Source organism: Pygoscelis adeliae, unplaced genomic scaffold (genome assembly GCF_000699105.1).
Source record: "Pygoscelis adeliae isolate BGI_AS28 unplaced genomic scaffold, ASM69910v1 Scaffold5, whole genome shotgun sequence".
NCBI lineage: Eukaryota > Metazoa > Chordata > Aves > Sphenisciformes > Spheniscidae > Pygoscelis > Pygoscelis adeliae.
Genome location: NW_008824753.1, coordinates 1,179,436 through 1,202,926, shown reverse-complemented (window position 1 = coordinate 1,202,926; position 23,491 = coordinate 1,179,436). Strand labels below are relative to the sequence as shown.

At 49.8% G+C, this 23,491-nt stretch overlaps 1 protein-coding gene across 2 annotated transcripts in view; it reads right to left on the bottom strand.

The window, feature by feature from the left end:
- Positions 1-23,491, bottom strand: part of HRAS (Harvey rat sarcoma viral oncogene homolog) — a 33,367-nt gene that overhangs the window by 4,636 nt on the left and 5,240 nt on the right. For both annotated transcript variants that reach the window (XM_009323435.1, XM_009323436.1), the window contains exons 2-3: positions 6,051-6,204; positions 1,156-1,334 (exon numbers count right to left, since the gene is read on the bottom strand). In XM_009323435.1, coding sequence (XP_009321710.1) covers positions 1,156-1,334; positions 6,051-6,161 — 290 coding nt within the window. In that variant the 5' untranslated portion in view covers positions 6,162-6,204. The remainder of the gene's footprint in view (positions 1-1,155; positions 1,335-6,050; positions 6,205-23,491) is intronic.

The window sequence follows — 23,491 nt, the reverse complement described above, 5'->3', positions numbered from 1 at the left end:
GCGAGTGATTCACAGGCACCAGCCCTGGCACACGGATGAATGCTGCTGAATCCCTCAGGTGCTTTAGGAAAATCCCACCCTTTGTTCGCTGGTTCAGCTAAAACAAGCCAAATTAGTCCAACCATATAGTTATTACACTGAACACGCCTGCTAGCTGGTGACTGAGACATCTCGACAGCTCAGAGCAGCGCCTCTGACTATGGAGCAAGGAAGGGCTGTGCCTGTGCTCGGAGCTAGAGGATTATCTGGGACCCGGGTTTATGATGAGGGACTGGGGTACACGGTCCCATGTCCACACGGTGGGCAGCGGACAGTGCAGGGACAGGCAGAGCTATCTCTTGTATCCTCTGCAAGTGCCTCCCATCACAGCCAAGCCTCAAAAAAAAAAAAAAGGGCATAAAGCAGAGAGATCCCTCCCTAAGCTAGCATCAGGGTAACCAGGGAAGACTCCCACTGCATTTATATCATCTCCTTGGCTCTCCAGCTCTGCAGGGGTGATGGCAGCAGGGGGGAGAAGCGGAATGGGTAACCTGGGTGCAGCCAAAGCAGGACCACGCCAGGATGGGGTCCCTGCTCTGCCACCACCCCCCAGTACATCCTCTTGGGCAAGTCACCTCGCCGGGGCTCTGACTCTCCTCCTGCTCCATCTTTGCCCTGGTTGAAACCGAGCTCCAACGGGCCAGGACTGCCTCCTCCTGCATGCATGCAGCCAGCAGACCGCAGCCTCGCCACAACAGCTGCCAGCGGGGGAAGCAGCCCTCCCTGCCCTTCCCAGCCTCCTCTCCCAGCTCCTGGGCCCAGCAGAAGTCACCGAGATCGATTACACTAACAAAGCAATTCCATTAATTAGGGAGGGAAGGGAGGGGGTCATAGAGGATCAGCTCTCTCTTTAGTCACCATAAACACTTAAACATTACATTACCGAGTCCCCAAAGGCCACAAGCAATCCCTTCGGATGGGTTTTATTGGAGTCACTGACATTAGCCGTCTGCTCCGTCTCTTCCCTGGGGAATGGCCACTTGAGCTAATTGTCTTTGCTGGCAGCCAGTGCTTCCACCGCGGGGCCTGATCTAAAAGGGAGGGCAGGAGGGTGCAGCGGCAAGGCCTCCCCTTTGCACAGGGCAAGAGGGAAGGGGCCCTTCCCAGGATACAGACCTGTACTGGTGAATATCTTCAAAGGACTTGGTGTTGTTGATGGCAAAGACGCAGAGGAATCCTTCCCCCGTTCTCATGTACTGGTCTCTCATGGCACTGTACTCCTCTTGCCCTGCAGTATCCAAGATGTCTAACAAGCAGGTCTCTCCATCGATGACGACTTGCTTTCTGTAGGAATCCTACAGACCAGGAGAGGGAGAGACAGGGAGGAGAATGCGTTAAGGGAGGGCTCGGGTCCGGCGAAGCGAAGGGATGCAGCAAGTCCATCCCTGGGAAGATGCCAGGTCACGCTCTGCCTGGGTTTAGCTCCCATTAAATAGCTGACTCAACCTGTTTCAAAAGTGGGAGAAAAAGGAAAAAGAAGAAAAAAGAAAAAAAAAAAAGAAAAAGGGAGCAGCTGAGCAGGTTTCCCCTTCTCTGGCAGAGCCACAGAGAAGACAGCCCCTGGCTTGCTCTCCCCACTCCCAGCCCTGCCTCTGGCAGACCAGGGGCAGCTTTGTCTCTACCACACCGCATAGCCCTCGACAACTATTTCCTAAGCTTTATTTAGTCCTGGCTAATCCCTTCTGCTGCCACCCTGTCCGTGTGCTGGAAAGGAACGCCCAGGAAAGGCGGCTCCAGCCAGCTAGGGCTTCCAGCCACCATCTGCGATCTGCAGGGCTGGAAGGTGTTTAAGATCACCTGGAAATCCAGCACCTCCAATGCATTTCAGATCAGGCACCAGAGGCGATATGCTACTGGTAAGGCTGCAAACTGGTCTTGATGGTAAACCTCTTCTTCAAACATGAGAAAAAAAAAAAAAAAAAATCGCGCTGTGAGGAGGGTGTTTCCCACAACCAGTCTGTGCCCAGAGGGCTCCAGGAGAGGTAAGAACTATCCAGGCAGGTCCTCTGAAGTTGGGGGTTTTCCCTGCAGCAGAGGCACTCGCAACATTGCAGATGTGAGAAGGCCTGGAAATCACCCAGGGCATCCCTCAAAAGGTTTCATTTTCAAGGCAGGCTCCTCAAAGCACCGCTCCTCCCCACCATGCCTCTCACCCGTGCCCGGTCTTATCAGCAGGGATGCTGCTGAGGCAGCCCCAGCACAGAGGAACAGCTTCATCCCTCTCCGATAGCCGTCCCCCAAGTACGACACAGCATCCTCAACTCTCAGCGAGAGAAGGAAGCCAAAACCAAAGGTATAAAAAAGGTGCAAGTCAGCAATATGACCACGACAGTGCTTTGCAGCCACTCACAGAGGCTACGGCTGCAGTTTAAAATTAATTCAAATGTCTGCTGCTCTTCCAACGACCACAACAATGTTATCAGATGAGCTTTGCAGGTCTGCAGACAAACAGCCGACACAGCAAAGGTCACCGACAGGACCAGCAGCAGCACGGAAAGGGAATGGGGCCAACACAGCCTCCACCCTTTGGTTCATTACTACATCATCATCATCTACTGCGGCTAGTTAAAGTCTTTCCTCACCTTGCTGAGAGGGCCGCGAAATCAGAGATGAGATCTGCTGTGCCACGACCTTCTCAGACGTGTCTTCCCAAAAAGGGGACTGCTGACCCACTGGGAGTAAGCGTGGAGTGATGGGCTGGCTTCCAGCCAACCGCTCTGAAGGCAACTGGCAGGCTGCGCTGCAGGGATGCGCTCCCATTTCTAATCAATAATGTATCTGGACCCTCCTTGGTGCAAGGTAGAGGAGCACTGGTTCCACCTCTGGGGTCCCAGTGCCTGGCAGGGACGAGCAAAGGGGATCCCAGTGCCTGCTCTGCCCAGCAGAGCACCCTCCCACCCCTGTGCCCTGGCTTGTGTCCAGAGGACCAGCCTTTCGGCACACGTGTTTGCAATTAATTGCCAAGTCCCCAGTTACAGGAGGTCTCACCAGCAGACAGCATGCCTACGGAGAAGCAATCCCACACCTCGGCTCAGGTCATCAGCCAGCTAGCTCGCTAACAAAGCAAAGGCATTAACAATCTTGCAAAGGAGGATACTTTGCACCCCACTCCCCAAAGGAGGGGGACAAGCTCTCCCCACCCTTGCTTTGTGTCCAGCTTCATCCGATCCCCCACGGGATGCTTGGGATGGCGGCTCAGCCATCCCCGCCACGCTGCCAGGTGACGTGGCTGCTACTGCAGGGGTAGCTACCACCAGCCCACATGTCCAGCCACAGGCACCCCGCAGTCTCAATGCTTCTCTGCGGCCCCCCCCATGTCTTACTCTACCTCCTCGCACACAGGAAAGTGGCCAGACCCAGCTGTGAAGTGCCAGGCAGCAGAAACAACATCTGCTTGGGATTCAGACTCAGGATCCCAGACGGATGCTGGGAGCACCCCAGGTGTGCTGGGGGACCAGGCCAAGAGGTCCATTTGATAAACGCTACAGACAGGATAAGACCAGAGGCTTGGGAAGCCCGTTACTAGCTGACTGCTAAAAGCTGGAAGACAAACCAAAGAGTTTCTCAACACAGTCTGACTCTTTACTCCATCCCCACTCATTCACTATGGGACACTGCCAGCAACATAAGTTTCCTTGGTGCCTTGGCCCTCCCGTTCCCAAAATAAAGGTCTTAAGGCTCCTCGGCAGCCTAAGAGCAGGTGTGCGAGCGCGTGCTGTAGCGGGTCAGCCGGCGTTGAGTTACAAAGCCAGACATTTGCACTAGTGAATCAGGAGGGCAGAAGGGGAGCTGGCACTCAGTCGGGGTCTCTGCCCCAGACAGGGGACAAACTCACTTCTCCACCCCTCCTGCTCTGGGGAGCATCTTCTCAATGCACCCCAACCTGCTCACCCCCCCCCTTTGCAGCACAGCCTGCGCTCGATTCATTTAAGCGATGGGTAAAGGCTTTGCTCCATGCATGTATACTCTTTATTTTTCCCTTTTATCCTGCTCATTTCAGCATTGCTGTGCTGTTTGTTAGCTGGCTGAACAGTCACAGTCAGCTCCCGGGCATGATCCAAAGCAGCTTAGTCACAGGAGGGTGGTTTATTGGTCACATTCGGATGGCTGGCAGGTAACTCTCTGTGCATCTTAAATCCCCATAAAATGAAGCATAATTAAAAGGAGTCACCCTAGAATGAGTGAGAAGATGGCTGGGGTGGGGGCGAGGCAGGGCACAACCACGGGAGCTGCAAAGGCATCAGGGCTGGTGGGACCTGCAAGGTGGAAAAGCACCAGGGCTGAGAGGGGTAAAGAGCAGCTCGTGGCTGCTTTAGGAAGAGAAGAGCAGAGTGGGGCTAGGGGGAACAGGGGAGGAGAGCAGGTATCTCCTGGGCACAGCAGGAGCGGGCAGGAAGAGAAGAGGGTGTGCTGGGAAATGCCATGCAAGGTTTACATTCCCCGCTGCCTGTTTATATGGAGAAAATTCCCTGCAGGGTATGTACAGGGGGCAGGCAGCTGCAGACAAAAAAAAATAGGATGCCAAAACCCAACACACCACTGGGTCAGAGCTGCCTCTGCCCACCCTAAGGTCCAAGAGAGGACTGATCCATGCAGACGTCTCCCCAGGGAGGTTGCTCTCCATCAGCAGCTCTTTTGCAGAAACCAACCTGGAACAGGTCTCTAAGAAAAGCATACGATGCTACTGGTGATGAGCATGTGAGAGGAGAGGAGCTGGGGAAGAGGGCAACTGCACCCATAAGCAAGGTGCAGCACTGAGACTTGGGAGCCCTTAAATTAAATTCCAGTCTCTGCCACTGACTTTCTAGGTGACCTTGGCCAAATGACGTAATAGCACGTGCTTTTAAATGCTTTCTCTCCTTCTCATCTGTAGGATTGTAAGACTATTTCTGCCTTTCTACCAAGCCTTGTCTTGCCTGTTTATTTAAGTTGTAAGCTCTTTCAGGGTGGGGACTACACATACAACACCTACCAGAATATATTTCTGATCCCAGCTGGGGCCTTTTAGCCATTATGATAACAACAACTGCAGCAACCACAGCTGCATTTATACACATCTGAGAGAGAATCCTTTAGGACTGCAGACAGGGAGGTTATTGTCCGAGAGGCATGACAGAACTGTAATTTGCCTTCCCAGGGTGGACTTACTCCTCGTGCAGAGCAGCGGCTGCTGCACACCTTCATTTGGGGGAGATGTGGAAGTCATGCAGGGGTTAATTAGCATCTCGCTAGCAACAGTGAAAGCAGTCGGAGAATGGAATATGTTTTTAAAAAGTAAAAAAAAAAAAACCAGTGTAATGGATATTGAAGACCGGACACCGCCCCCCCGCCCCGCACAGCCTGGAGGAGCAAAGAGTCCCTGCCTGCTTCTCCAGGCAGGGTGCTGAGCTAGACAGGCCAGTGCTACCATCCCAACCGTCTATGAGACCCATACATCAACCTTTAACTCCTCACAATGGAACAGAGGCAGCACTCTGTGAACCACAACAGTTCAGCTGCTCGGCACATCTCGCTTAAACTGCAGGACATATATAATACGACCAAGCTCTGATAAAACCCATTTCATCAGTAAATCTCAAAACATCCTGCATGAGAAGTCAATATATTTACTCTGATTTCACAGGAGGATAAATGGAAGCACAGGCATAAAATGGCTCTTCAATCCCAAACCTTTAACCCCTCCCTATGCCCATCCCTTCTGATGTCGTCTCATCAGAAAGGAGGACTTTTGTATTGCCTCTCAGCCCCTGCCTGGCTCTGCCCGCTTCTGCTGCCTCCCTCGCCGTCTCTCTCCAGCAGACACTGCTGTCCTTCTATAGGAGGCACAAGTCGGTCACTGCGACCTTCGAACATGTGCATAGCGACTCAGAATAGTTCTGCAAAGCAGAGGAACATCCCTGCTCAAGTTCAGACTTGAAACCAAGCCAAGCATGCTCTGGGTTGGAGATAAGGTGGAGAAGAGCAAGAGGAAAACACGCAGACAGACTGACCCCATGCCCAGAGCCACTTACCTCTATCGTGGGGTCATACTCATCAACAAAATGGTTCTGAATGAGCTGTATCGTCAAAGCACTCTTCCCAACACCACCAGCTCCCACCACCACCAGCTTGTATTCGGTCATCTTCCAGCTGACCCCAGCTCAGGACTTCCAGGAGCACCACCACCTGCAAGGAGAAACACGACCGCTACATTAGGAGAGGGGGTCCCTCCCTGTCACTGCCTGCTCTGCAGCAGGGCTGAGCAGTCAGCCCCCCTTTTCTGCTGGAAAGTCAGAAATCTGCAAAGCACAGGCTCATTCCTCGGGTACTGAGCATTCACAATGTTTCCTGCACGTCCCAGGAGCACCCAAATGCTGTGAGGTAGAGACACTGAGGTCTGGGATCCGGCACCTTGTAACAGAGACACCTAATTCTGCAAGGCAGAGGTGAAGGGACGCACCCCTTAAGGTTTTAACAGCCTTTTAAGTTGCTTGACTTCAGTAGGGATTGAGGATGGGACAAGGTAAACCCATTTCACTGCTATTCTGGATGGCAAGGAGCCAACCCTCACTCCTTGGGGTGAAAACCAGAAAGCCACCATCAGGGATGCAACGTGCTTTTAACGTAGCTTTATGAAGCCACCATGAAATTGCCACCTCAGGGTATTCTCTCCAGGACCACCCTGGTCTCTCATCTCAAGCTTGCAGACGTACCACCCTGGCAAGCCTGGCCTGGAAATGGGGAGATGGTGGGATGGCCTGTGTGCCCCAAGGGTCAAGGGCTTTCTTACCTTCTTCCCACCCAGCACGCTGACTACCCTGGGAATCTGGCCACAGAAAGATACACTTATTTGTGTCTGTCACCCTGTACCGTGCTGCCAGGATCCACTGCCTTTCTTTTGCTTTTACGGTCCGATGCTCTGGGGTCTCAAATGTGAGATAGCCTCACCTACAACCATGAAACTTGGTCTAAAAGTACAGCATGGAACTGCAGCATCCAGAGCTATTTAACCTAATATTCTCCACTAGTAATGAAGGTTACTTTGAAATAGGCAAAATAATAATAATAATCCATCAAACTTCATACAAAACTATGTTTATCCTGTGATATGCTGCAATGCTTCAGCCTGATGGTCTGCGTGCAAACTTCACATATTCCCTGAGCAAACCTCAAGAGGTAAGGGAGTGTTACTGAAAAAAAAAAAACCCAGAGGTACAGGCTGTGTAAATCAAAAGTAAACCCTAAAGTAACTAGTTTAAGAGGTCTGGTTTTCCAGAAGTGCTCAGCACTGTCTCCAGTTTGCCTTATCTCAAGCTGGGGATCCAAAATCATTAGATTTGAAAGCGTTGGCCAATGTGGTTTGGATGTCAATGCCCATGAGAGCAGGGAAGAAGTCCCATCCCCCCCAAATACACTGTTAGCTCCATGTCTTCACCCTCGAGGCTGTGTTAAACCTCAAACCACAGGGCAGGTTTGAGATAGTGGCACATCCACACCCTCTGCCCATCCTCCAGCTAATGATGCCTCCCGCTATGCTGGCCATCACAAGAGGGAGGACGACTGCAGAAGGGGTACTGCTGCTCCCAAAAGATGAAGCTGGCACGCCCCACAGGGGAGCAAGAGACACTATCATGAAAGGTGCTAACTGGGAATGATGATTAGGGTCAGGATGAGCAAACCACACTTCTGCAGCAGCATGTACTTGCCACGGCCCTTCAGTGGGAAAAAATTCATCCCCCTCACCTCCTCCCTTAAATTTCTGCTCCAGCTCCGCTGAGAAAGAGGAACTTTAAGTCAGGAAGATTACAAAACCCCGAAAGTTTAAATAGAAATCCACCCTCACTGGACTGCAACCCCTGCCCACTGAACATCACCCCAGGGTCAGATACTCGTCCGCAGCTGTCATCTGCGAGCTCTGGGGAAGCAACCCGAAACGCAGTGGGTAGCGGGAAGACAAGCTCACGCTTCTCCTGGCCCATTGCCATTCGATGCAGCCTGCAACACCGCTGCATGGGGATTAGACACCACACCACCCCCCACCCCCCCCAGACAGTTAAATCACTCCACCCTCCTCGCCAGCCCCTCTCCCAAAACCCTGGAAGCTGGTACAAATTGTGCTGGCAAAGGCCACTCTAGACCTAGTCTTCATCTGATGCATTTGCTAAAGCGGCAAAGACCTAATGGAAAGGAGGCCAGAACTTTCTGCCTTCAATCCCCACCTGATCGCAACCTTAAACCACTCAGACAGTTCAATCACCCACTTGAGCTGGGAGCAGTCAGACACAACCACCTCTTGCCAAAGCCCTTTTCTGAGCTGCTGTCTCGGTAGCTGGAAGGCAAACAAAGCTCATGCCCTTCTCAGCATCCAGGATCCTGAAGAAGGGCAAGGGAGGGGGTGCAAAAGAGCGACCAGAGCACAAACACGATGCCAAGCAGGACCTCTGGTTGCTGTGCCGTTCTTCACAGCTGGAGAAGCTGAAGGTCGTTGCGCATGGTGGAAAAGTGGTGATGGTGGGGGAAATGAGGTGCAAATAATGTGATACCCTAGGTCCGTATCTGAAAGTGCCACTGCTTCCCAGAAAAGTCCAATGTGCCTCTGTTCTGGCGGCCAAGGAAGAGATGCAGGTTGAAAGCAAGGCTACAGGAGACAATCTAAGTGATCACACTAATTGACCGTGCACACGTTGCTCTGCTCCATTAATGCACGCCTTCACATATATATGAATTTCTCACATACACACATACTTCTCAGGGACAAGAGAGATCCCCACCCCAGGCTTCTCATCTCTCTTGGATGGGAAGAGACAACTACACCGAGGGACGGTGACAGGCTGAAATGGGGACTGAGGAGTAAATGCTGACTGTCTCACCAACACTGCTGGCCAGGAGGGGATCGCTCCTGCAGCGGAACAGCTTCACAGCTAAACACAGAGGGGTCTTGAGGGTCTGAAGAAACTCTGCAACCAGCTCCCATCTTTCATACAGAGCAGGGAGATCTGCAACCCCTATCAAAACACATGGCGGCTGCAAATAAAGGCTTGCAGTGGCTATGATGGACCTTGCTCTGCATCTAGTACTGATGATAGAGTAGCTGCCGCGATGATGCTCAAGGGAAACTGCACAACCACCCAAGTCTATGGGACTTGCTAAGGCAGTGAGAAAAACCTAGACTCTATATAGGGAGAAGACATGAGTCCTCGAGGAGGGGGTCATCCCACAAGACCACCCCCGTAGAAGGCACTACTTGGCCTATCCCTTCAGAAGACTCCCAGGCCACACAGCCACACCAGCCTGCTGGTCCACACTGCAGCAGGAGGTGGGGGCAGTCACCCACAGCAGCTTAAGGGTCTTCCCCCGCTCCAGACCCCAGCTGAGCCGCTGAACTCTGCTGCACAGCAGAGGGGCAACCACACACCAGCAAGCCCTGCACATCACCACCCCAGCCCAGAGCTTTGAGCTCTGGCTCCTCCAGAGAAACACAGAACTATGTCTCCCTGCTCTGCACCCACCCAAGAGGTGGGGGAAATGAGGGGGGCGAAAAAGCTATTGCTTTCCACCACTCACGGCCAGCACACGGACAATTTACATACAAGAACTCTGCAGTGTTGGTGTTTGCTCACTCACACCGTACCTAGAAGGTGCTGGCACCTCAGCTAACTCTTCACCGCTCTGCACACCATCCTCACCCCAGCAATGGCAGGAGAGATTCTGCAGCTTGCAGAGGATAGTGAGTCCAGCCCACCCAACTGTTTCATATCATTGCTGCAAAATGTGTCCTAATGTAGAGCAAGAGTGTGGGGAATCATGGACAGCTCTGGGCGTGAGAGCTGTCTGAATTAATGTGTGCTAAAAATCAATGTTCAGATGAGCTTGCTTCCTTTCCAAAAGGATCCACGATGCAAGCTCTTCACAGGGAGCGTGCAGGCCCAACTTCTCATCAGAGCATGTGCAAATGCCACAGGAGAGGGAGCCTGGCCAAATGCTGTGGGGAAAGCAGGGATTTCCATATAACCAAGCTTTGTTAGAGTTGGGCAGCTGGTCTTGTCCCTAAGTTGACCTTACCAACACCATCTCATAGCTCCCCATCACACTCTTTGCTCCTGAACATGGGAAGAGCAAGGCTGCTTATTGATGCACACACAGGTTTTGACGCAGGGGTGGCTGTTCCTCAACACCACATGAACATCACCACTGCCGCATGGGCTGGTTCAAGGAACAGCCAAAGACAATGTTTTTGGCTCTCCTAAAAAACAGAGGCAGGGAAGAGAGTGGGGCTCCTGCCAGAGAGATAGTAACAGACACCCCAAGTTTTCACACTCAGTCTGGGGACACACCGGACAGAGGTTTACAGCCTGTTGGTTGTTGTGAAAGCTTGTCCTGATGTGAGGATTTCCAAAGGAGGATAAACAAGAGTTTCTATTTCTCAGCAGCTAACCCAGAGCCCAGACAGAGCTGACCACAAAATAACGAAGAGAAACATGAAAGCACAACCTCCCAGTCCCACGCTGAGCAGGAACAGTGCTTCTTCCATCCTCTGCAAGCTCTTCAAGATCTGAAAGCCTGACCCAGGTTGCCGTCTGGTGTTTTCCCTGCCTATCCAAATTTATCACCTCTGCAGCACTCAACTGTTGCACCCCCCAAAAGCCACGCAGGGCTGTCAAACAAACAGCTGAGCAAGGCGGCGAGGAGGAGAGCCGTTCAGGAGCACCGTCCAGGAAGAGGAGGGCTGGGATCCGCGTGCCAAGCCGACAGCCCCAGTGTGGAGCCGGAGCTGCCGCTGCTGTATTTCCTGACCTTGTGGATTTTCTCCTGTAGCGAGAGGGCTCCTGGCTCCTGTTCAAAGCTGTCTAGGAAAGCCTCGCCGAGTGCTTCCGCCTGGCAGCAGCAGCTGCTCCCAGCCCAGTAGCCAGAGCCACGCAGCTCCAGTAAACAAGAAACATCTGCCAGCCTTGTGCAGGAAGCCAGGAGAGCAAGCACCCAGCCCCAGTGGGCACCAGCATCCTACCTTTGTCTTGCAGGGAGGGGATGAAGGTACAGGTGAGGGCAGAAGGCACATCTCCTTATCTTCTCCCCTGCCTGCGCACGCTGGGCAGCACGGAAGCTTTGCCCGCAGAAGCGAGGACCGAGATGCTTGGCGCAAGCTTTCGCAGGGCTAAGACCTAAAGCAAGTGTAGGCATCAAGGTTACAGGTGCTACCCAGAGACCCAGCTGTGTCCTGCAGAGAACAACCTGACCTTCTTCATGGTCCCTCTTCTCCAGCACAGAGCTTCATCTGCAGGGGGAGAGGTGGTTTTGGGGACCTGACTGTGAAACCTCCAGAAACTCACTGGGCAGAAGCAGAGGTGAGGAACTCAAGGGGCTTGGCCCCCATCAGTACATCCCATCACACCACCACAGTTTCAAGAAAAGCTCAGGTGTCAAGCGACAGGGATTTGCAGTGGGTTCCCAACACATTCACTACGAGGGAGGCTCTGACACCCTTCCAACAGGACCACTGAAGGATCTTTCTCTGTGTCCTCCCTTTCCTCCCCTCACCTTGTTTCTCCCCCAGGATGGGCACCAAGCCAACTAAACAAGCCAAGAGACAGATTCTTGCGCAGCACTGCTGTACTGAGGCCAGCCATGACAGAAGTTTTACAACTGTTCATTACTGAACATTTACCCTCTACCTGTCCATTGGGAATCTCTGCATTTAAAGACACCAGAAGTCAGTTTCGCCTCTGCAAATCTGTTTGGACACGTCTCAGATTGGGTGCCCTTTCCTCCAAAAGCCCTGTCCACAGGAACCAAGGAGCCCTTAGACCACAAATGCCACAGTGTTTGATTTTATTTCCCCTTCGGCAGAGATGCCCTGCAGGCACAAGTGGTCTGCAGTCCTCTAGGAGAGCAATGGTCACCTCAGCCTTTTACCAGCAGTCCACCACGCCCACAAGTCAGGAATCCTACTCGGTGATTTTAGAACATTGACAAGGCAAACCTTGCTGGCTCACCCCGGTGACTGTCCAGGCTCCTCCATTTGCTCATGCACAAGACTGTCACCAACATCACAAAATACAGCCTCTGGAAGGACTGAAGGAACCTCTCCAGCGGTGTAAAATGCCACCTTTTGTTTTTACTCAAGGGCCAAAAAATGCTGATGTTCTCTGTGGCCTGCCCAGCCTGAAAGAGATTAGGGAAACGAGGCTGGGAAGCTGATGCTCTGTTACAAATCACAGCCTATGCAATGCTTCATTTTAATTTATTTATTGCTTTTTAAATTAAAAAGTGGGCTGCAAATCTAACCCAACATGCTCGTTGTTGCGAGTATGCAGCTAGCAAGCCAAACTCAGACAATGCAGCCCAGAGGTGAAAAAAGAGAGAGGGATGCCAAAAATGGAATAAAAGTTGCAAATGGTGGCCCTGCTTTGGAGAAACGACTTGGAGATAATAAATGCCTTCTATTAGGGAAAAAAATAAAAAAGCCTAAGAGGAACAGAATGACTTCTTCCATCCTCTGCAAGCTCTTCAAGATCTGAAGGGAGAGACAGCCTGTCCCAAGAGACTGAGCACAAAAATATTGCTCCAGAGGAAAAAAAGAAAAGGGGTAAGGAATGACATCATGTAGGAGGCTCAAAACACAGGCACACATTCAAGGAGAAACCTGGGAGGAAGAATAGCAGAAAGCTGCGGGCAGGTTTGAGGCACAGGCAGGTCTGGAAGAGAGGGATTCCCTCTGCACAGCGGCCATAAACATGTCCCAGCAGCAAGGTGCAAGCCATGGCTTTGCACAAGGTCTTGAACAGGCATGGACGGGTCCTTGCACTGGGCCCAGCCCTTGCACAGTTTCCAGTTGAAGCACCTCTGGCAACACAACCCCTCTGCCAGAGACTACCCAACCACAAAAGGCTTGTGAAGTCCCTGCTCGTCTTCCCTCTCCAGAAGAGATGGAAGGACAAAGGAAAACAAGATAGTACCATCCTCACCAAAGCTGCTGCCTGTTTTCTGTTCCCTGGTTCCTGCTTCAGCTGTCTGATAGTTGAGTAAAAGACAAAGCTGCGCAATCACTGTTAGCAGTAAGCGGGTCCGGCTACGCTGTTCTTACTTTCCCTCTCAAATAATAAATACTCGTAATAAAGTTCTTTGTTGCCAGCTTACTCTAAGAAAAACAACAGGTAGGCAATTATGCCTAAAACCCACCCAAAACAGCAAACAACCTACACATGTCAGTAACACAATAAACCCAAAGAACAAACTAGCTACCCAAGAGCTTTCCCTCTGGATGAAGGGATTGCCCCCCCAGACAACACAGGCCACCAAAATTACTATACTCCAAAGAAAGATTAGCAGGCCCCTTATCTCAGGAGCTTATAAACCAGGATTGCTCACACCCATGTCTCAAGCATCATGAACGTGGCAGGGGAAGAAGCACACCATCAGGAAACTCTGGCAGGTGCTGGGACATGCTTGAGAATCACAGTGGGATCCTCGCCTCCCACAATCACTCTACCCTTCTCCCTGAAAGCAAGGAGCCTGTCCCACCACAGTCTCTGCAGAAGAGCCAATCTTCCAAGCTAACTTCCACACAGAGAGAAAGCATGCTGCTCTGCAGGTTACTTGCTGCCAGTCCATGGAAAGGTCTGAAAGAAACAGGCAAGCAAACGATACGTCCCACCCCACTGCTGAACACAGACCCCTGAAAAAAAAAAATCACAAGCAGATGGGAGAGACCACCTGGGCTAGCACCTAAGTCACTAGCTGAAAACACCAGTTGTCTGCATCTGGCAGGGCCAGCAGTTTGAAGAAATCAAAGACAGTTTTTAAATTATGCCCGTGATTTATGATCTAACACTTATGTGCTGTTTGAGACTCTAGACGAGCAAGAGTAGCCTGCGTAAGGAAAGAGGAGGCTGGAGTTTTGTCTGAAAGCCTGGTAAAGGTGGATGCATGAAGGCATGAACACACCACAAAGCAGGCTGGGACAGCAGGGGACAATTAAATAAAAACTGAGCTCTTATCTTGCAGTCAGGACTTAGGACCTAGTGTTGACTCTGCCAACGCATGTGGGAAAACGGTGTGGGGGAGGAAAAGCTCTCACTGCAGAGATACAGAAGACTGCAAACTGCCAGGGCTCCTCCGCTTTCATCTCCTCTCCAGCCTCCCAGGGCCGAGCAGGTGGCTCAGAGGCAGACGCTTCCCCGCCTGGGCTGGCAGCTCTCCACCTTGCCCTGGAAAAGAGACTTCTCCCAGGCCTCCCAGCCTTTTTCAGATAAACAAATGAAGAACATACTCTGTGCGGTATGTTGGCCTCTCTCTGCAGAGAGGCCAAGGCGGAGCTCAAGAGAAGAGGCAGCTTTTAACCTTCCTTTGCATTAAAATCCCATCTATAAACATAAATGGGATGGGTGAAAGGCAGCATGATGTACCGTGAGCACATGAAGAGATGGACAGGTACTCAGGAAAGTTTAAAACAAGACCCACATTATAGACAATAACTATAACTGCTAAAATGTGTGGTAGGCAACCACGAACCCAGGCTCTGAGCAATCTCTTGACTTGCTAGACTCGGTACCAAATTGTATTGATTTTCCCACAAGATATAAGGTGGAATGAAGTAGAAACTTGGACCAGACGAGCACGCAGCGCCAGTGTAAGTGCATATCTGTAATTACAGCTATTAACAGGGAGAGAGAACTCAGGTTTTGGGGCAAATGCTGCCCAGTAATGGGGTGGGATTACAAGAGATGCTGTCTCCAGGCTGGTTTCCTAAGGTACCTGATGTCTTCTGCCTGGTCCTTTTGGTGACGAAAGGAACAGCCGCAAATGAGCTGCCAGGGAGAGGTACAGCCTCTCCAGGGACCCACCAGTCCTGCCATCATGCTACAGCAGGTCGTATCCACCTGGCTCTCTGCTGCAACACCGTGAGAAGGGACAAATTCAGATGTTGCCACCGAGCTGCAAGAGATGGAGCTCCCAGTACTAGAGCTGCAGCTGGTGGCCATGCATGAGCAGAAACACCATCCTCCTTGTTGTACAGACAGGCAAGGGGATGCAAACAAGCCAAGGGACCGGCCCAAAGTCATCAATGGCTGCTAAAGCTGGGAACTAAATTCAGGCAACATGGCTTCCCATCCGGGGTCTTCACATGAGACAAAAAGCTCCTTCTTGCCTTTCCATTCCCAATGGGACACTGATAAAAAGCTGCTCATACAGTTTGTTCAGAGACAGAGCTCAAAGGAACCGCTTGAGTGACCCCAAACAGCCAAAATCAGATACTTCTAGAGTGTTTCCTTTATTAGTAAGCCATTTAATTTACGTGATCAAATATAACGATCACCCTTCTGCATTCATTTAGCCCTTGCAGCACCTTTGCAGGCACATACCCTTATTTATTGGCAGAGCAGGGACAAAGGGGAAGAAGGTAGCACAACAAAAAGCAAACCTGCAGGGCTCACTTTAGCAAATCTGGGAGAAGGAGTTGGGGAAAATGCATTAGAAAAGCAAGCAATGGGGCACCTTAGGGAGCCAACAACAAGGGGGCAGTGGGAAGAGGAGATAAAAGGAAGGGAGCAGGCATCTGCTGCTGGGACCCCGTCCCTGCTCTCCTTCCCACCAGGACATGTTATTAGCAGGGTGACACAATGCTGTCACAAGCATGAATATGCATCAGTCGTATATATATATAATATGCATTCAGGGGCACGCTGCTGATTTACAGACCCAGAAGCTGCAGCACCAGCCAGCTGCAACCTAGAGGGATGGGGACACTGAGCATGGCTGGCAGAGAGGTCTGGAGAAGACCTCCAAGCCCAGCCCTTCAACAGCCAAGGCAAATGAATTTGTCACAATCAGGTCTGAAGCCAGGCAGAGCCAACCAATGCATTGTGTGTGCAGTACTAAGCAACCATCACACAACACTGATAGAAACAGAGAGGTCCAAAGGTTAAGGCATGAGATTTAAGTTTGGATCAGCAGACTTTAAGTTTGGGTCCCAGATTACCCAAGCCTCACTTTGCTGCTTGTGCATCTCAGCCACAATAGCCTTGTTAATGTGATGCTCATGTTCCCTCCCTGCAGTAGTCTGGATTTTAAAAAAACCCAAGCAATGTTGCTGTGGGTGGGTTATTTAAATGCATCACTGTCACAGCACAGACCTGCTGCAAATAAGACTGAAGATGCTCAGACTACAGCTCTCCATACTGAAAAGGGAGAAATGTCCCTTTTTTGGCTCTGGAGCAACAAAGGGACACTGCACAGGGACTCATCCTGCCTGTCTTGCAAGCATTACAGCATGGACACAGAAGACATGTTCCTTCAACTCCGAGTAGCCTCCACGCAGGTTCATATATCCCACCCCCCGGGAACACACGGCGTAACAGATCAAGGAAATAGTAACTCCACCCTGCAATGAGGAACCCATACCAATTAAGTGACTCGCTGACGGTCACACAGGAAACTTATGGTAAAGCTGGGGATTTCTGCTCCCTGACGTTTGAACTTTTGCCACAAGACTGTGCTTCTCATCAATGGCTGCGGTTGATTATGCAGGGGACAGGAGCACAACACCTACTCCATCACCTCCGTCGCAGCCTCCAGCATCTGCTGGCAGACCTGCACAATCAGCAGAAGCAGGGGGGGGTTTCCTTCCAGAGCTTCCTTGGGAGCCCACAGCAATGACAACATGCAGGATTTGGTTGGGCTCGCAGCCAGCATCCACAGGCACACTAGGGCTGAAAAGAAACCACAGCAAAGCGAGACACCAAGCCTGTGTGAGATGTGGCTCCACCTCAACACTGAAGCCTGACAAGCTGATGAACAAATAAGCAAAGCCTCTGAGAGCAGCAGAGTGGTTGAGGTCCCTCTGATAGTGCCTAAAGGTTAGGTGTACCTACATCTTCTTGAAATCCCTCAATTGATCCCCAGTCCCTCAGGACACCCCTGGTAGAGGCAATGAACAGATCCAGATCTGGGCTTAGCGCTGCACTTGATGTGGGCATCAAGCTCCGGAGACCCTGCCCTACCTCTTGGACTCAACTTAGGTGTTCCTCTACACAGATCAACAGTCGATGGAGAAAATGGGGGCTCTGATCCTCACTTGGACCAGCATGACAGCACTGGCAAGTGCTCTCTCCAGTCACATTAATGAGAATTTCTTGTTTGAAAGAGGTACAGATAGGAAGCACACCATGCCCTGAGCTTCAGGGATGACAACTCGCTGTGGAAGAAGTGAATGAACACAAACATGCAGGGGAGCTTGGACATGAGCTCCCAACTGCAAACAGAAAGAAGAAAACCTTCAAGTCTTTAGAGAGAGAATGTCTTTAGGAGGAGAAGTCAGCCAGAGACCAGCACCTGCCCACAGTTGGTACCACGCTGGCAGGTACCTGGTGACCAGACACAGCTGGTGCTTACAACACCACAGACAGGATTTCACCCTGTTCTTCAGCACCTGTTTTCTCCTGAGAGTACACAAAGAAAGAGACCATGCAAAGTACAGCCCAAAATGTCTGCAGCATGAGCTGGAAGAGTCACAGCTTGGGGAAAGTAAAACGGGGCAACATGAGCCCACAGGTGCCCTTCTAGATGAAGCATCCTTTTGTCAGGCATGGCAATGCACCTCCATCACAGATCAATCTCTGCACAGCAAACTCCCCAGGCAAACCCCGCGCAGCAGTAACGAAAGGTCACGCACATAAGACAGACAGACAGAAAGAAAAAAAAGACTTTTGAATTTTGAACTGTAATACACTAATTACTGTAATGTAACTTCATTAGGGCAGTGTAAGCGATGGCCAGGCATGAAAGATGTTGTAGGGGATTCTCACGTAGCCCAAAACCTTCTTTTACTCTTTCCAGTGGAAATCGTCTTTGGTACCAGAGCAGGGTCTCATCCTGCCAGATGATCTGCAAACAAAAAAGGGGGCTCCTACACCAAAGTTTCCACTTCAGAGAATTTCTTTCCTTTTAACTCTGGTTGTCCCTGCTGTCCATACAACACTCAAATTTGTATCTTCTGAAGCCAGTGACTTCCCTAACACCTTGCAACAATGAGGTCCCCAAGCTATAAACATCACTTCTTTTTACCAGGCTTGTATATACGGCTTCCCATTTTCTTTCCCATTGTCCAGCTTCTCCCACTAGCCTCTCACACTTCCTGATCCTGCTGCCGAAGCACAACTCTGCAATGCTGGGGAAGCACACATTGCAGAGACGTTTAAAAAAAGAAACACAATAGTGTTGATTCAATTTATTCTTGGTCTTTATAAGGCTCATGCAAACAATTCTGTATTTGGCCTGAGAAAACCATAACCACAAAAGGCAAACTTAGAACTTCAAAGCTGACTTCTCCTGACAACCCTAAGCCACTGTGCATGTGTAGTATGGACAAGGTGCAGGATTTTTTAGTTTCCCACCGAAAGGGAGAGGACAGCCCAAGCTGAGGAGTCAGAACCAAACGCGTGAGTCCCAAAACTGAGATCTGGCCTTGAAGGATCATCTTAAGGAAAGGGTAAAAAGTAGTGTCCCTGCAGTGAAGCCACTGAAGCCAAGGCAGCCAACACTGGCTGAGGATCTCACTTGGTCTATTTTAATTTTCAACCTTAGCCCACTTGGAGCACTTATCCCCCTCAGCATCTTGAGACAGTAGCAAGGTAGACTGACATTTCCTGGGAAAGGAAGGGTTAAAAATACACCTTCATTCAGCCAGGGAGGCACAGAGCATGCCTACAGAGCAGCTATAAAAGTCAGCAATCATAAAGCAGAAGAAGGAAGGAGGTGACTGAGTTGTTTCCTCTTCCCTGGAGATCTGGCTGCCATGAGGAATTACACATGGTGCTGGTGGGCGCTGGCCCAGAGAACTTGCTCCTGGGATCAGCAGCTGAGTGTCTTCCCAGAACCCTCTGTTAAGAAGCACAAAGCATCCCCTCCTTTCCCCTACCACTGGTTCCTAAGGACACACAGAGCCTCCCTAAGGAGTTTCTGCAAGGGGGGGGTGACAAAAATAAGTCTGCACATGTTACATAGCAGTCTCTGAGTTCACCCATCCTAGTGGAGGTGCAGGTGTCTGTTAGACAATGCCTGGGGACCACAGCAGAGGAACTGCTGCAGCAAAGATCAAGCTGACTCATGGTTCTTTGGCTTTGGTTTAAAATATAATAAATAAATAAAACAAAACAAAACCTGAACCTCCCTTCAGCCCACTGGGAAAAATCCAAGCATCTGCCTTCAATCCCCCAGCATATAATAATACAACTTTATTATAAGTAAAATTTATTATATTTTCTATATGCTATTAGATTGGGCGGGGTTGGGAAGATCTGTTACATGACCTACATCACTGCAAATCACCAATTGCTGGGAGCATTTCACGCTATCACCCTTTGCCACCATCAGCCCCCAGCCACCAGCAAATCAGTCCTGACCTTTTATTCTATTGGTTACCACTGTATTCAGCATCTGCCCTCACAAACACCAGCAAAGACACAAGAACTGAAGCTCTGATACATAAGCCATGCTTTCTGGAAACTGGACCTCAGGGCGCCAAAAACCTCATACAACTTTCTCTTGGGCTACGGCAAATACCACTAAAGGGGGCCCAGGCAGGGCTGGTGGGACATAGAGATGGGATGTGCACCAAAAGACCACGGTCTATGTGCTTGCTTAGACTGGTGGCTGCATCCCTTTTCACACCTTCAGGCTTTTTTTGGTCTACTACTATAAATACAAATCGTAACAGCTATGAAGTTGCTGTTCAAGTGGTAGGAGCCTGATCCTATGCATGGTCGAGGGGTTCCTCTCCAATTCTGCTCACCCACACCCACAAAATTTGTCCATGGTGCCTGGCTGACTATTCAAGACTGCAAGAGTGTTTGAGTAATGCTAAGTGTCACACAGCTGTTTGGGGTTTTTTTCCTTCCCCCCAGTGGTTAGGAAAAAGCAAGCAAGAAAACAGACAGGTGACGTGAACCAGCACTGTTGAAGATGATCCAGTCTAATCAGATGATGCAAACTTCCTAGCTCTTGTCACGACATGATCTGTCTTGTGAGCTTAGAGTTGGACTCAGAAATTACTCATAAGATATGGAAATGATCCCCATGAGGGAACAGTCACAGGAACAACTACAGAAAGTCTTCATTTTTGAACAAGCAGCTCTTTCAGAGTTTTGGTGGTTTGGTTTTTTTTTTTTCTTAAAGGGAGCAGAGAACCACCAAAGTATCCGCACTCAGGGGCTCTACTTTATGGGTCCATTTCTCCTCAAATCCTCGGTAGGACAAAATCTCCTTCCTTAGAAGAATAAATTCAGAGATTAAGCTTGAACTCTGAATTTTTACAGTCTTGCCAGTATTGTGCGATCTCAAATGTGATCACGTGATTTCGCAGGAGCCTGGTGGAGAGACAAGCCACAGGTGAGATTTCAGAAGGCAGTGATGTGCTGATAAAGCCTCCCTGCTTCATCTGACAGCAGCGGAGCTCACCAGTGCTGTTTCTCAGGGCTCCTAAGGCACACACAGCAGTTTCTCACTCTTGGACGTCATTCATACCTAACTGGAAATAAACTGCTGCTTGATTTCGCCTTTAAATCCTCTTATTTTCAGAAAGCTATTCCCTGAGGACCATGTGTCCCTACAATGAACCTTCAAGGCCACAGCGTGGTGTAGTGGGTACGATTCCTACATAGCTCTCATTGTTCCCGCACAGGAACTTCAACTGTAAAAATAAAATGAAATTCAAAAAAATGAATCAAATGTTTGCAAAAAGCTTTTTGAAAAAACAGAAAAAGCCCATAGAAAACCACCAGCTTACATGTCAAACCAGCCAGCTTTAACCTGAAACACTACTTAAGCAAAAAGAGATGCTGCAGCGTTTTGTAGAGAGTGAGTATATTAACACAAGAGGAAAATTCATACTCCAACAGCAAGGAAAGCATTGAGCTCTGAAAGCTGGAGTTTGTCAACTTACCCTAACAATTCATTCTTAAAAACTTGGGGTAAAGGTCTCATTCCAAATTAATTCCTTCCATCAGAGGCTGATTAGGGTCTAGGATATGGACTCAAACCCCAGCTAATCACAAATATTTTATCACCTCATATAATGATTTTTGCCTTTCACCTGCACAGCTAAGAAAAGACAGAGAAGGTGTAAGACCTGCATTGAAAAAAAGTGTATTTGAAGTTAGTATTTCTTACCCAAATGGAGATCTACCATAAAGAAGCTGTTTCAAGTGGTGGCTGCCATTCCACAGGCTTCATTTGCCCTTACTTCCACATATTTTTGATCAAACTCAGGACATACTATGTCAACTCAAACAGGAAATCTGACTTAAGCTAACAGTCAAAACCCTGACCAGATACAAAAATTCACATAGTTGGCCTTTCCCCCCCTCCCCAAAAGACTTCCAAATGGCTGCAAAGTCTGAAGACTACATCGATGTGATCGGTTGAGATCACTGTGAAACACAGTTTTCTGTGTTTCACAGGCCCAGGTTGAGTTTCATAGGGTGACAACTCCTCCACTTAAGCAAGTGCTTCTTTTATTCTACAGCACCAAAGGAATCGCTGCTCTTGAAGAGCACAAAAAAGTAAGTTCAGAGAGTACTCTAGAAAACACAATGAACCACAAACTTTGAGGTTTACTCAAGGTTTTGCTGCTGTACCTAAAGATGAAGTATGCTCTCCAGGTCTAAACTGGATACCTTTTTTTGAACCTGTACTAAAATGGAGGGAATTTACCCTCTAAAGAAGCCAATTTTCATCCAGTAGCTCAGGAGTGAGCGTGCATGAATATCTCCATGAGCTGTGTCGGTGCCTGGCACAGCTGTGACAAGCACACTTCATACAGCCCTCTTGAGATAATGCTGCCTTAGCTGAACGAAGCGGAGAAAAGATATTGATTTGCAATGCACCAGGTTCAGATTCCTTTGACAACTTCCTATGGTGTGAACTTTGCTGCTCTTGCATGATCTAGGCGACAATACAAAGGAGCAAGGCAGGTCTAGCCTCCCCCAGCCGCCGCTGAGCAAGTGTGGGAATGCACCAGGGAATAAGGACCATGCCGGCTGGCTGGGCTGGCATCCACTTCGACCAGACCCAGCTCGCAGGCTGGGTACCCACAGCACTACATGTTGTCTGGGCCTTGCCTGCAGCAGCCGCAACACCAGCGGACAAAAGTTCCCACAACCTCTCCAAAGCTGAATTTGCAACGACACGTTGCTTCTGAAGGAAAAAACCACAATGTGCTCGTTGCAAAGTAGCCAGCTGGTGAGGAACAACAACGGGGAGAAGGGAAAAAAAAAAACCACCTAGCACCATTTCCCCTTCTTTTTCTCACATAGAGTTGAGAAGCTTATACTAATTGCAAGCTTATATTAATTGCAAAGCATAAGAATCTGAACAAACACCCTCCTTGGGCAACTGGGGCCAACCCCAGGAAAATATTTGCATCTATGGGATGTGTGAGTTGTGCAACCAGCAAAGTATCAAGCCAGATAAGGCACAGACCTTTCACTAGGCTCTACAGAGACACGCTCGCAACTCCACAATGCTGATTCAGGTTAAGACAAGTTGCTTTAATTTTCTCTCCCTCGCTCTAGCCTTCACAGGGGAAATAATACCAGCCGACTTCATATCCAGTTTGAAGCCACTAGACGGTATTTGCAGAGCTGAATCAGAAACCAAAGCAGCCTTTGGTGGAGTATGGGAGGGAACTGGGGTTCCCGGTGATGGGAGTTGTCTTCTCACCCTAAAGCTAAAATCTTAAGGAAGTTCTTGGTGCGACAAGGTTAGCTCTGCCCTGGACACAATATGCAACTTTATCATATTACACGATTTTCCATGCCTAAGGCTTGATATAGCCTTGCCTGCCTAGATTTAGTTACACATATATATATTATTGGGGAATTAGGGAAATTAGTTAGGAAGGTCATATAGTTACAAAACCTTCATGAAAGAGACTGATGGATCCTGGTTTCTCCCACCAGCTTTCAAAGACCCATACACGTGCCTGTTCAACCAGGAGAGCAAACAGCTGACTGATGCTGCTGCACATCTCCCAGAGACCTATGTACTGCCTCCTGTTGACAAGGCAGTGAGCATACTGTCAGTGGCAAAAATTAACAAGTAAAAAGCACCGTTTTGCTGGAGCACATCCAACCGGCAGCAGGCTGATCACAGCAAAAAGCCAGTACTAGCACGATACCACTCCTTGTGGATTGGGCTCAGGGTTTTGCAAGTGAGTAACAGAGCACAGCAAGGCACTGCAGGTATCATTTTGCAAACCAAAACCCTGTGTTAACATTTCCCCCTTTCTGACTTGTTTTTGCCATGTGGAAGGAGTAACAGAAGGAATTACCTTGGGTGAGCAGGCAAAAGGGGCAGGCGCACACTCCCTGTTCAGTGCCACTGACAATGCACTTGTTGACCAGGAAAGAGGCTACGTGCAGCAGAAACAGCAAGCTGCAAGGACCCGATGCTGTGCCAGATGCCTCTCTGCTGGGACGCT